Source organism: Pleurodeles waltl, chromosome 11 (genome assembly GCF_031143425.1).
Source record: "Pleurodeles waltl isolate 20211129_DDA chromosome 11, aPleWal1.hap1.20221129, whole genome shotgun sequence".
Classification (NCBI taxonomy): Eukaryota; Metazoa; Chordata; class Amphibia; order Caudata; family Salamandridae; genus Pleurodeles; species Pleurodeles waltl.
Genome location: NC_090450.1, coordinates 126,927,428 through 126,941,696, shown reverse-complemented (window position 1 = coordinate 126,941,696; position 14,269 = coordinate 126,927,428). Strand labels below are relative to the sequence as shown.

The 14,269-nt window shown below is 45.7% G+C and overlaps 1 protein-coding gene across 1 annotated transcript in view; it reads left to right on the top strand.

The window, feature by feature from the left end:
* Positions 1-14,269, top strand: part of SMC4 (structural maintenance of chromosomes 4) — a 451,201-nt gene that overhangs the window by 285,681 nt on the left and 151,251 nt on the right. The window contains exon 19 of the mRNA XM_069213253.1: positions 12,977-13,121. Within this exon, the coding sequence (XP_069069354.1) occupies positions 12,977-13,121 (145 nt within the window). The remainder of the gene's footprint in view (positions 1-12,976; positions 13,122-14,269) is intronic.

The window sequence follows — 14,269 nt, the reverse complement described above, 5'->3', positions numbered from 1 at the left end:
TTTTAAGAACCACAGGTTCAAATTTAACATGTAATATCTTGTTTGAAAGGTATTGCAGGTAAGTACATTAGGAACTTTGAATCATTTCAATTGCATGTATACTTTTCAAGTTATTCACAAATAGCTATTTTAAAAGTGGACACTTAGTGCAATTTTCACAGTTCCTGGGGGAGGTAAGTTTTTGTTAGTTTTACCAGGTAAGTAAGACACTTACAGGGTTCAGTTCTTGGTCCAAGGTAGCCCACCGTTGGGGGTTCAGAGCAACCCCAAAGTTACCACACCAGCAGCTCAGGGCCGGTCAGGTGCAGAGTTCAAAGTGGTGCCCAAAACGCACAGGCTTCAATGGAGAGAAGGGGGTGCCCCGGTTCCAGTCTGCCAGCAGGTAAGTACCCGCGTCTTCGGAGGGCAGACCAGGGGGCTTTGTAGGGCACCGGGGGGGACACAAGCCCACACAGAAATTTCACCCTCAGCGGCGCGGGGGCGGGCGGGTGCAGTGTTAGAACAAGCGTTGGGTTCGCAATGGAAGTCAATGAGAGATCAAGGGATCTCTTCAGCGCTGCAGGCAGGCAAGGGGGGGCTTCCTCGGGGAAACCTCCACTTGGGCAAGGGAGAGGGACTCCTGGGGGTCACTTCTGCAGTGAAAGTCCGGTCCTTCAGGTCCTGGGGGCTGCGGGTGCAGGGTCTTTTCCAGGCGTCGGGACTTAGGTTTCAGAGAGTCGCGGTCAGGGGAAGCCTTGGGATTCCCTCTGCAGGCGGCGCTGTGGGGGCTCAGGGGGGACAGGTTTTGGTACTCAGTCGTAGAGTAGTCCGGGGGTCCTCCCTGAGGTGTTGGTTCTCCACCAGCCGAGTCGGGGTCGCCGGGTGCAGTGTTGCAAGTCTCCCGCTTCTTGCGGGGAGATTGCAGGGTTCTTTAAAGCTGCTCCTTGGAACAAAGTTAGTCTTTTTGGAGCAGGTCCGCTGTCCTCGGGAGTTTCTTGTCGTCGTCGAAGCAGGGCAGTCCTCAGAGGATTCAGAGGTCGCTGGTCCCTTTGGAAGGCGTCGCTGGAGCAGAGTTCTTTGGAAGGCAGGAGACAGGCCGGTGAGTTTCTGGAGCCAAGGCAGTTGTTGTCTTCTGGTCTTCCTCTGCAGGGGTTTTTCAGCTAGGCAGTCCTTCTTCTTGTTGTTGCAGGAATCTAATTTTCTAGGGTTCAGGGTAGCCCTTAAATACTAAATTTAAGGGCGTGTTTAGGTCTGGGGGGTTAGTAGCCATTGGCTACTAGCCCTGAGGGTGGGTACACCCTCTTTGTGCCTCCTCCCAAGGGGAGGGGGTCACAATCCTAACCCTATTGGGGGAATCCCCCATCTGCAAGATGGAGGATTTCTAAATGTTAGTCAGCTCAGGACACCTTAGGGGCTGTCCTGACTGGCCAGTGACTCCTCCTTGTTGCTTTCTTGGTTCCCTCCAGCCTTGCCGCCAAAAGTGGGGGCCGTGGCCGGAGGGGGCGGGCAACTCCACTAAGCTGGAGTGCCCTGCTGGGCTGTGACAAAGGGGTGAGCCTTTGAGGCTCACCGCCAGGTGTTACAGCTCCTGCCTGGGGGAGGTGTTAGCATCTCCACCCAGTGCAGGCTTTGTTACTGGCCTCAGAGTGACAAAGGCACTCTCCCCATGGGGCCAGCAACATGTCTCTAGTGTGGCAGGCTGCTGGAACCAGTCAGCCTACACAGATAGTTGGTTAAGTTTCAGGGGGCACCTCTAAGGTGCCCTCTGTGGTGTATTTTACAATAAAATGTACACTGGCATCAGTGTGCATTTATTGTGCTGAGAAGTTTGATACCAAACTTCCCAGTTTTCAGTGTAGCCATTATGGTGCTGTGGAGTTCGTGTAAGACAGACTCCCAGACCATATACTCTTATGGCTACCCTGCACTTACAATGTCTAAGGTTTTGCTTAGACACTGTAGGGGTACAGTGCTCATGCACTGGTACCCTCACCTATGGTATAGTGCACCCTGCCTTGGGGCTGTAAGGCCTGCTAGAGGGGTGTCTTACCTATACTGCATAGGCAGTGAGAGGCTGGCATGGCACCCTGAGGGGAGTGCCATGTCGACTTACTCATTTTGTTCTCACTAGCACACACAGGCTTGTAAGCAGTGTGTCTGTGCTGAGTGAGGGGTCTCTAGGGTGGCATAATACATGCTGCAGCCCTTCGAGACCTTCCCTGGCATCAGGGCCCTTGGTACCAGAGGTACCAGTTACAAGGGACTTATCTGGATGCCAGGGTGTGCCAATTGTGGAAACAATGGTACATTTTTAGGTGAAAGAACACTGGTGTTGGGGCCTGGTTAGCAGGGTCCCAGCACACTTCTCAGTCAAGTCAGCATCAGTATCAGGCAAAAAGGGGGGGTAACTGCAACAGGGAGCCATTTCTTTACACCTGGCCACTCAGATGCTCCCAGTGGCCACTGCCAATCTTGGTTTCAAGATAGCAGAATTGAGTGGCCATCTGGAGGAGCTCTGGGAACAAGCCCCTGGGGTGGTTATGTACAGGGGAGTGGTTATTCCACTTTTATTGTCAAGTTTTGTGCCAGAACAGGGACCGGGGGTCCCTGGTCTGGTGTAAACCAGTTTATGCGAGTAGGGCACCAAATGTGCCCTTCAAAGCAAACCAGTGGCATGGGGAGGTTACTCCTCCCAAGCACTGTAACATCCATTTCCAGGGGAGAGGGTATTGCCTCCCTCTTCCACAGGAAATCCTTTGTTCTTCCTTCCCGTGCTTGAGTTTGTCAAGCAGCAGAAGGGCAGGACCCTGTCTGAGGAGTGGCAGCAGCACGGGATGCCTGGAAAACCCTTGAAGACTGGTAGAAGCAATACAGAGGGGTCCTCTAAGGACATTCCAAAGTATGTTATGCAGCCAATACTGGCAGCTATATTGGGGTATGATTCTGACATGTTTGATACCAAACATGCCCAGGTTTGGAGTTACCATTGTGTAACTGGACACAAGTAGTGACCTGTGTCCAGTACACGGATAAAATGGCTTCCCCGCACTTATGAAGTCCAGTGCAATGGAACTAGAGTTCGTAGGGGCACCTCTGCTCATGCAGGAGTGCCCTCATACTCAGGGACCTGCACCCCACCGTTTGGGCTAGAAGGGCCTACCATAGGGGTGTCTTCTAGCGACCTCATGTAGTGACCTGTGGTAAAAGGATGCATGCACCTTTTCAGGCAGGCTGCAATGGCAGGCCTGCAGACAGATTTTGAATGGGCTCCCATGGGTGGCATACTATATGCTGCAACCCATGGGGGACCCCTGGTGTTCTATTGCCCTGGGTACCTAAGTACCATATACTAGGGACTTATGAGGGGACACCAGTGTGACAATTGTGGAGTGCACAAATGTCCTAAGCAACCAAATGTGGAGGGAGAGAGCACAATCACTGGGATCCTGGTTATCAGGATCCCAGTCTAAGCACACTGATTGCAGGCAACAAGTGGGGGTAACCATGCCAAAAAGAGGGTACTTTCCTACATGTGCGAATTATAATTGTGTTAACTTTAACCTCAGATCAACATGCTGTTTTGATTTACACTCAAGTCTGCCAAGCTGGCCCATTATAATTCTCTTTGCAATCATGCATAATATCCATCTTCTAAGAGGAAAATAGTAAACATCACCCATACCTTAGTGCTAAGGAGCCCTCACAGGTGTCGTATAATCTTCTGAGAGCCGCCTTAGTCAAGCCGTGGATGAGCATTGCAATAAATGAAACCCCTTCCTCCATTTGCCCTCCATCCTCTTATCAGGTGCTTTTGAATTGCTTACTCCAAAACCATGTAACAAATTATTTTGCTTGCCTACCTAACAAAACAAGCCCCTTTATGTACATTAGCAAATTAACTTTGTGAGAAAGTGTATTATTCTGCAGTATTGGTTCTTTCATGCATTTGCATGCTTGAATCATCCTTGCCGTCCCATAGTAGAGGTAATGAGCAGTGCAGTGTAAAACATACACAGAATAGCTTCAGCAGAGGCACAATAGTAGCCTATCCACATCCTTATAAAGCACCCAAACACAGCGAAGCACAGTAGTCCCCTCCTCCCACCAGTTCTAACAAGGTCAGATTTGTACAACGTGTGAAGGAAGTCTCTTTAGCACTGCTTACTCAGATCAGTAAATATTTCGGTAATTTTGCTTGAAATTCTAAGGTTTCTTTACCAATTACAATTCAGACTTGTCTAAAGCTTCCAAGAAAAACCTTTTTAGGCAATGTGGTAAAGAGACTTCTCTCTGAAGACTCATATAATGTGTGCATTTATTGTCTGCATCTGACTCACAAAGCTAAAGAATGTTAACGTTTGTGGAACTTTTTCTGCAAAGACTTTGAAAGACAGTGAGAGAAGATTGTTGTTGTGGCTTGTCAAAATCACAAAATATTCATTCTTCTGGGGAGGAAGGTGAAGCCCCTTCAAAAGTGCATTCACACTATGAACATTCTTCAATGGAAAAACCAGAAGGAGAACCTCATAGGAGTGATGTTAAGGAAGGAGACTGCCTGCTCAAACCTAGCATCAATGACTGGCAAAATATTGCCTGAATAACGTCAAAAATATTACTCTATAACCAATAAAGCACTATTAATGTTTGCCAGTGCCAAAAGCTATATCTTTATCCCCGTCAGTGGCTTTGTTTTTGACAAGGACAGCGTTCATGACACCGTCCCGAAATTAAGACCACCACTCCGTCACAAGGTCACAGACCAAGGTATTGCATGGTTGACATCACTACCGCCGATGCAGTCTATGACTTTAACAAATGTTGGAAGGAACATAGACAACTGTACCCTTGACAATTAACAATATCATCTACAATACTGTCGTCAGTGACTGGAGATAAAATATCTTCAGTTACTCCAGTATTGGAACTTTCATAGATTCACATGCTTGAATCCTTCCCAGTCTTCAAGATGGGAGCCCCCAGTACATCAAAACAGAAATATAGAAACTACTGCAATGAGAAAAGGCCCTCACTTTAGTAGCCTATCCATGTCTCTGAGTAAAAAGGACCAAAGCAAGTCCATCTATCTCTACAGTTTTTCTTCAAAAGAAGGAGGATTTCTTCAGCAAGAAAGGTGTCATCTTCTTCCCTGGCCTAAGGGAGTTGTATTTTGTCAAAATTCGACATGGCAGCCAAGGAAAATAAGTCTTTTTAGAGCCTGCAAAACCTGTGGAAAAAAGACTTCACTTTGAAGATCCACAAAGGACTGCATTTATTGCCTCTATCCTGACCATGTAGCCAAAGACTGCAAGGTATGCAGAACCTTTTTGAACAAAACCCTCAAGGACAGGGGGAGGGTAGGCTACTGATTTGGCTCCAGAAATTGAAATCCAGATCAAACCCAGTGTCTGGCTCAGACAGTGAGGAATCTCCTCCTCCTCAAAAAAGAGGCAGATCTCAGGCTCACCATTCTGAGGATCCACCTAGAAAAGCTCACAAAAAGACAAAACAGATGTCTTCTAAAGATGGCAGTCCTCCCAGTTCTCCACACAGGAGTTCTGTTTCATCCAAAAGACACTCTAAGGAACATTGTTTCCTCAGAACGCAGCAAAAGAGCCTTTTCCGAGCCTCCAACGCCACCTCCTGTGGTAAAACATGTCGTTAAAAAACCATCTGGAAACTCGGCGCAGACAACACCGTTGACAACTGCATCGTCAACTGCAGCATTGAAAGGAGTGTTTACAGCCTTGTTGAATACAACGTCCACTGTCTCAAAGGCTGCTTCCTCTTCAGTGATGCTCATCTCAACGACTTCCTCATCGACTGTGCTACCATCTGCCTCCTCGTCGACAAGACTTTCTCCGTCGTTAGTGCTGGTTCCTTTGGCACTACCGTCGACGATGGGTAAAAGACATAAGTCTGATTTGCTCTCACCATTGATTACATCTACAAGTAGGGTATCAGCATTGGTACCTACACATCTTTTGGAACAGGAGGATTCTGAGGACGAGGGCCCATTTGGGATTGCGCATAGCCCATCAGAACTGCATGTGAAGTGCAAGGATCTAGAGGAGGACATTCAGCATTATTCACACTCATTTTATTCCCAACCACAGCAGTATCCTTATCAGGAGCAGATTGTCTCTTTGCTGGGATCACTCATAGCCGACTTACAGCTGATGTTGGATGACTACAGAAGGCGGTTTCTGCCGGCCAGCTCGGAAGTGCAGCAACCATCAATACCACCCTCTGTACCTCTTCCTTCTACTCCGGTTCATCCCGCTGTTACATGTACCACCACAGATGCCAGTTTCAATTCCAACACAAGATCTGTCTTTATCTGACAATGACAGAGAGGAGGGAGAATTGCCAGATGCTATAACGGAATGGGATGATTATCAGATTCCTACCTCGTCATCACCCTCCCCAGTTCCAGTAGATTCCCCTCTGGGTGACATTGGGGATTTCCTGTATGATTTCAAAGAGCCTTTCCAAAAAAGTATAAAGTTGATGCCAATAGTGGACTATATATGGGATGAGAGCTTCAAGGTAATGAAAAACCCGGCGACTGACACCCCGGTTTTTCCTCTCCTTGACAAGAAGTATAAGGCCCCGGAAGACACTCCAGCCTGCCTCACGGGGCACCCCAAACCGGACTCAGTCATTGCCCAGGCTGCACAATGTAGACCCAGAAACGCTTTGGCGGCAATATCTACTCAACCGGACAAGGAGGGTAGAAGGCTCGATAAAATTGGGCGGTGTTTCTCTTTGATGGCTTCGCTTATGATAAGAGCTTCTAATTCTTTGGCTATCATGGGCAGATATGAAAGACGGCTATGGGCCGACATTGCTCCCTATCTAGATCAGCTGCCAGAGGACTCGAAGTTAGAAGCGAAGAAAGTCTTTCAGGAGGGTGAGAGGTCTTCTGCAGAGGTTATAGACTGTGCGATGGATATCGCTACCACGGCTTTCCGGCAGATGGCAGGAGCAGCTGTTCTAAGAAGGCAGGGTTGGCTCCAGGCAACTTCGTTTAGGCTGGAGGTTCAAAACAAGATTCTGGACCTTCCTTTTGATGGTGAAGCCCTATTCGGAAAGCACATTGACGCACTTCAGTCAATAAAAACTGATAACGATACAGCCAGGTCTCTTGGCACGCTGAGGTTTAAAAGACATCCCTTTCGGGGTGCTAGAGGTCGGGGGTATTCATTTTATAGAGGATTCCAACAATATAGATACCCCTCTGCTTCCACGGCTTCTCAGTCCTTTCGGTCTCAGTTCCACAGAGGCTGCCTCCATTCATGGCATATTTGAGAGTGAATAAGGGCACACCTTGCTAGGCAAAGTACGTTCTAGCATTAGAGTCCCGGGGATAACTGCATCCAAAATTAAGGTTATTCTAGAATCCTTTGGAGTTGATAATATCTCTGCTCTTGATGAGGTTATTGTTTTTGTTGACTGTTTTGTGATAGTAAGTGCGGTGGTTGCCCTAGCCGTGAAACATGTAAGAAAATTAATTACTTACCTGTAACTGTAGTTCTCGAGTACTGGAATCTTTCATAGATGCATATGCTTGAACCTTTCCCGGTCGTCGAGATGTGAGCCCCCGGTACATCAAAATAGCAATATAGAAGCTACTGCAATGAAAAAAAGCCCAAAGGCCCTCACTTTAGTAGCCTATCCTTGTCTACATGAGTAAAAAAGACCAAAGCAAGTCCCAGCCAATCAGGCTTCCCCTCCCTCTAGAACCCTCCTGTGAGAAGCTCCATTCCCTCAGATTTTCCAAAGTACAAGTGCTAGAGTATCCGAAGAAGACAGGTAACCGTGAGCTTCCCAGGGGAGGAGGGTACGTCGCATGTGAATCTATGAAAGATTCCAATACTGGAGAACTACAGTTACAGGTAAGTAACTAATTTTCTTACTCCAGTATTGGAACTTTCATAGAATCACATGCTTGAATCAGAATAGCAAGCAGTAATGAAACACATTGTATAGCATATATCTATACATATTGCCATCGAACATGCATATATATCCAGAATCACTAAAGAAACATGATCATGCAGGAGAGACAAAATATTAGATAAGCAATGAATATGATAGAAGAACAGCATCTTGACCAGAAAAATAAGAAATATCACAACCTCAAAGAAAGAAACAAAGCTGTACAATGTGTGCAAAGTATACTGGGATGGTGGGAAAAAGGAACGAAGAAATACCGTTACTGGAATAGATGTCATATCACCCTGCTGTGTTTCTTCTAAACAGTAATGTTTCACAAATGTATCCGTTGACTTCCAAGTGGCTGCCCTGCTGATGTCCTGGATGGGCACCCCTGCAAAAAGTGCTGTGGATGCGGCCCCCTGCCTTGTTGAATGCAAATGAGTTGGATTCTTTAAAGGTTTTCCAGCTGCTGTATGACAATGGTTAATCGCAGAGGCTATCCACCTTGCAATCCCCTGCTTGGACAACGCTCCTCCTTTACGGGGAGCACTAAATGCTACAAAAAGTTGGTTCGATTGTCTAAAATGCTTAGTTCTACCGAGATAAAACTTCAGGCAACTCTTAAAGTCCAATGAATGCAGAGCTTGCTCCACCGGCGTTGATGGATTTTGGAAATACGACGTCAGTACCACCGGCTGGTTAATATGGAAATCCGAAAGGACTTTAGGTATAAACTCTGGGTTCGTTCGTAAGATTACCTTGTCTCTCTTGAACTGCAAGAAAGGGTATTGTATAGTGAATGCTTGAATCTCGCTCACTTCTGACTGAGGTAAGAGTGAGAAGGAGAGCGACCTTACAAGATAGAAATCTGCTTTGTGAATTGGCTCAAACGGAGGCTTCATTAATTGCGACAAGACCAAATTAAGCTGCCATGATGGAGGAGGAGGCCTGACTGGAGGAAAAGACCTGAACAGTCCCTTAAACACCTTTAGGACTCTTGCGGCCCACATAGGAGGTACGTTATCTGTAAGTCTATAGCGGGAAATAGCTGCTAAGTGGACTCTAATCGACGAGATAGCCAATCTTGATCTGGCCAGGAGAAGACAAGGCAGTATTTGCTCTGGCGATGAATATAAAGGATGCACCTGAGCTTGTGTACACCATGAGCAAAACCTTTTCCACTTCAGACAATAACATTTGCTGGTACTCTCAGCTGCAGCCCTGGCGAGAATGATTCTACAATCCAAAGGTATATCTAGGTGCGCAAACTCATGGTGTTCAGGAGCCAATCTGTCAAGGGAAGTGAAGCCGGATCCGGGTGGACAATTTGACCCTCGTTCATTGTTAGCAGGGACGGCATCACTGGTAGAGGGATGCTGCGGTTCTCTGAGAGGAGAAGGAGCTCTGTGTACCAATACTGGCGAGGCCATGCCGGAGCAATCAGAAGAAGCTTGCAGCGTTCGTTCTTGATCTTTGTCAGAACTCTTGGTAATAGGGGAATGGGAGGAAAAGCTTAAGCATAAATTACTGACCATGCCATGGAAAACACATTCCCCCAAGAGCCTCGATGGTGAACCCGACTTGCAAAGAATCAGCAAAAAGAGGCAAATTACCTTACTTAGATCATGAGCTAATCAATGCAAGAACTTCAAAGGCAGCAACAAAGTCTACTACACACACTGTAAACTCTTCAATAATATCTGCTTTACATTAAACAGAAACTTCCTTGCATCCTCAGCAATTTACTTTTTAGGAGCAGTTCTGGGCACAAAAATAGAAAAGGCTTTTTCCAACAGAAGCACAATTGTCTTGCTTAGCAGCTATGGTGAAACACCTGCAGTGAGAAAAGACAATCATTGTGAGTATTAAAGTCCTTTGTTGGGGATGTCATCCTTCATTTGTTTGATTCCACACAGCTGACTTTGCATGAGGCCTTTTCAAGAAGCGTTGGAAAGGCAGTGGTTGCAAAAGACGGGTGTTTTCGGAGACTGGATACAAATAACACCTCAGATGAATCAAGCTCTCATGTGGTGAATTTAACACAAGAACACATCAGTCAGTCTGTTCTGCAGAAAGATGCTTAGTTTGACATAACACTCATTAGAAAGCCGGAGCAGGCACTTACAAGATTTTCAGGTCTGTGGCAAATCTTTGTAGAAAGAAACCAAGATACACATCAGCATTCTGAAGTTGAGATGATTCATACTAGGGCTCCATTCCTTTCTACGTCAAATACAAAATTCATCAGTGTTAAGTACAGACAACACAGTAAGCATGTATCACATCAACGAACATGGAGGAAAACAATCCCTTCTATTCAAAGAGGCTAAATAAAATAAGGAATTTTACATTAGAACTGTCCAAGAGGCTGTAGTCATGACCAACTGAGTGTTTAGACACAAAGGTTTTTATTAGGTGGTAGACTGTTGTATTGTTTCTTTAGACTATCGCTTAAGGTCCACTTTCCCCCCCCAGTGTAGTCCTCTTCTATTTGGAACAAGTGGGGGTGTTTCCCTCTCCCACCATTGTGTATTAGATGTGCAGCAAGTTGGTCCCTCTGGAGAGCATAAAGCACCTTAACTACATCAGTTACTTAGATGAAAAGGGATTAAAAAAAAAAAAAAAACTCTTCACACTGTGAAGCATGATACTCTCCCTTCCACCAGAGTCAATTAGTGTCATCGGCTGGGGTTACCACACCCATTCACACCACATCCATTCACACCACATTCCTCATGCTGATATACCCATATAAAAGGTGTCTCGCCCTTTACTTTCCTCCAGCCAGGTTGTATTTACAACTATGAGCCCCTGCATGAAGCCACTGCCCGGTAAAGGACCGGAGCAGTTTGGCTCTCATTGCCTTTCTTCTTCAGGTCACCACCAATATGGCACACTTCTCCTCTAACCTTGCTTTCTTCCGGTTCTTTTCATGCGTTTAGGATCAGCCCCGTCATGCCTCTCAACGTCTCCTCCTGCTCTGGCCTTGCGTCTCATCCCCCCACTGCTCTCAACGGGGACCTGGTCACTTCCTGTGCAACATCTACATGCCCCACTGCTGCTGTTTCCTCCAAGTCTCCACTCCCCAATAGCTCCTCACTGTGTCCTTTCGGCGACCCCTTCGCTTGTCCTGAAAACACTTCTAATACTCTCCGAAAGGTGGTGGTATTTCCATATTTCCTCTTGTGTGCACATGGCTACCACGTCAACCTCTGTCCATCCTGAGCAATCTGGTGGACATCTTGGAGTATTTCATGGGGATACACGGTTTCTGATAAACTTTGCATACAGATAAAAGCGGATTTTCTTTCTGGCTTGTCTAACTTCTGAAAAGGCAGTCTCAGCAGGATCAGGAGAATGTCACGAATGGGAACTTGTTTAGTCTCAAGTAAGGCAGGTATTTTGATTAGTGGAGTCAACCAAAAGCAGACCCATTTGCTACCAACCTGGGAAAAAAGTGCCAGTTTTAAACTAGCAGCAACCACCTGCCAGGATTGTGGGGAATTCCTTCTTTGATAACTTGGTCAGGGGACCCACTGTTAAAATACCAATGTGATAAATGTAGATTAGTTGGGTGTGGTTGTGAGACCCCACCAAGTAAATTCACTGTTATATATGAGGTCCAGTTAGGTTGCGTTAATTTAAGCCTTTGCCCAGTCCTGAGTAGCTGTGGCACAGAGTGGTTGGCTTTAACTCAAAGGAAACAAGTGTAAAACATTTATCAATACATGATAAAAATCCCACTTCAAATTGTAAACATAGTATATATTTTATAGAGCAACAGACGGCAAAATGACGATGAAGAGAACCAGTGATATGACATTTAGAGCTTCCTAGCGCTAAAAAGTGCAAAGCTCCAACCAACCACACGCTCAAGCTGGACAGGCAAAGTCAAAAGGTAAGGGCGATCACAGTTAAGTTTGGTCTGGCTACAGTGGCCAGGTTCGCCCCATTGGAAAGTTTACTTTCGGATTTGGTCTTTTTTTATGCTAGAGATTTTCTCGGCGGTGGGCCAGGGTTACCAGCTTGATCTGACAGAGGCCTTAATGATGGCTCCAGGAACCAGTCTGAAGTAGTTATGGGTACCGGAAGAGGTTCAGTGATGATTCAGTGGGTCTGCTGGCTCTAAGGGCGATCCTCCTGCAGTTTCCCAGATGAAGGACCTATCGGCTCTCCAGAGGGAGTTTGAAGGGATCTGAAGAGCCAGAGCATGGCATTGTGGTACTCTGTCACAGACAGCCTCAAACTCTGGTCGTACTGTAACAAGTTGCATGATGGGGGTCAGACTTCTTTAGCGGGATTGAGAGACATGGAGACACCCTCCTGACTTCTCAAGTGTACAAGAGTAGCAGGAAGAGGCAGAGTCCTACTTTTATTTGTTTTTCTTTGAATTACCTTAGAATTTGGAGAATGTTGACGATTGATTTAGGGATCAACTCCTGCAGCTTCTAGATCACGACCAAGACCCACCTTTAGGCTTGGGCTGCTCTCGAAGTGAAGTCTTCTGATGAGTCTTGACATATATTTTCATCTGTTTGGTACTGTATGGCCTTTGGGTTCTTCGATGCCCAGTCATTGCCGGCCTTTGACTCAACCCCAGGCACCACAGCCAAGCCAAACTTTCTTAAAACCCATCCCAGTGGCTTTATTTGCTATATCACTTGCTTTCAATTCATGAGGAATTAGTTAATCCAGACAAGGAAGATAAAGAAGCCTTTCCTGTCAGATGTCTACCTGTTTAACAAAATGATAGATTACCCTCTGTTTGTCCCACTAGACTCCTTGGTGGGCATCATGCTTGGTATTCATCATTCAACCATGTCATAAATCTCTGCTTCAAGACTTGATAGGTCATTTGAGGATTGTAAACATTTTGCTTCCTCTGATGACCAGAACCGTTTTCTGATCTCAAGGCCTCCTGGTAAGTAGTTTGGCAAAGCAGTAAATGTCCAATTCTTCCTCATGCAATATCAGTACTCCAATAATGATGAAAGAATGTAATCTGGTTTCCTAGCATCTTTTCAGCATTGTTTTACATACAGCTGTATTTGTTTTCCAGAAATCTTAAGAAAGCAGAAGAATCGGTAGTCCGTACAGAGAAAGAAATATCAGATAATGACAGAGATGTTACAGAGCTTACAGAAGAATTGAAGAACCTCGAGGAGAAAGCCACTGAAGTCATGAAAGAGTGTAAAGAAGCTGAGGTATGTATCACAAAAGCAAATGCCTGTTAAAAGTACGGTGCTGCTTTGTTTGAACTCCCAACTTAATACTTTCCTTTTGCAGCTGCAAGATGGACATAAATTTGTTGTGCATTTGAACTCTACTACACTGTTACCTAGACCTTCCTCAAAGCCTGATAACTAAGATATTCGGTTGTCTCAACCATTCTGGACTGATTAGCTGTACAGAATCCAATATGAATGCTCTAAACACTGGACCAGTTAAAATTGGGCCACAAACTGAGCAAATCAAAATGGCTGAACATGTCTGAATGGGGTCCCTGGTCAATATATTATCCAACAGATCATCAAAACTATTAAAGTGGGATTCCAGGGAGGTGTGAGTTTTCCTAAGCCTGAGGAGCAAGGTGCCCTGCACTTCTATGTGCTTTTCAGTAGGAAATGCCTGGAATTTTCTGCACCTCTGAATGCAGATTTGTATCCTGAAAATGAATGCCTCTGAATCTGCATTAGCAATCCACAGACACAGCCATCGACCACTACTTGTTACAGGAAGAAACAATGTAATCTCCAATTCATGACCTTCTGCAGATTCACATGCTGTTGGAATCTTCTGCCACAGTTGGTGAGGGCACCTGAACACTTTCTAACTCTTTAGCACTAACATGCTTATTCATTGCTATCTCTTATGGAACTGCTTTGCGCTCTTTAGAGTGATTTGGATCAAATAGGGCACAAAGCTGAATGTTATGCGTGTACCATCTTTAAACACAGTTATTGAGCTGTTAGCTTTACTCTACGTTTTTAAGAAAGGTCAATAAAGTAGTTGAGCATGTGCTCTGGAAAGGAGAGTGTTCATGTTTTGCCCTCTGAAGAAAAGGTCAACTGTCTGGAAGAAGTTTGGAGCAAACTGCCTTGACTCTCCTTTCCCTGCATACAAAGGAGGTTCTTTCGTATTGCTTCATGACACAGGTCATATGCGCTATAACAGTTTTCTCATGACCACTCCCTGCTGTCTGTCAAACCTCAGAGGACACATTGTCTCTTGTTGCAGTATTTTCCTCCCCTGGGGCCACACAAATGTTCAGAAGGGAGGGTGTATTCAACCTACCACTTCCTTGAAGGATTTCATGTAGTCAGTCTACAGATCTCTCCACATGACTGAATAA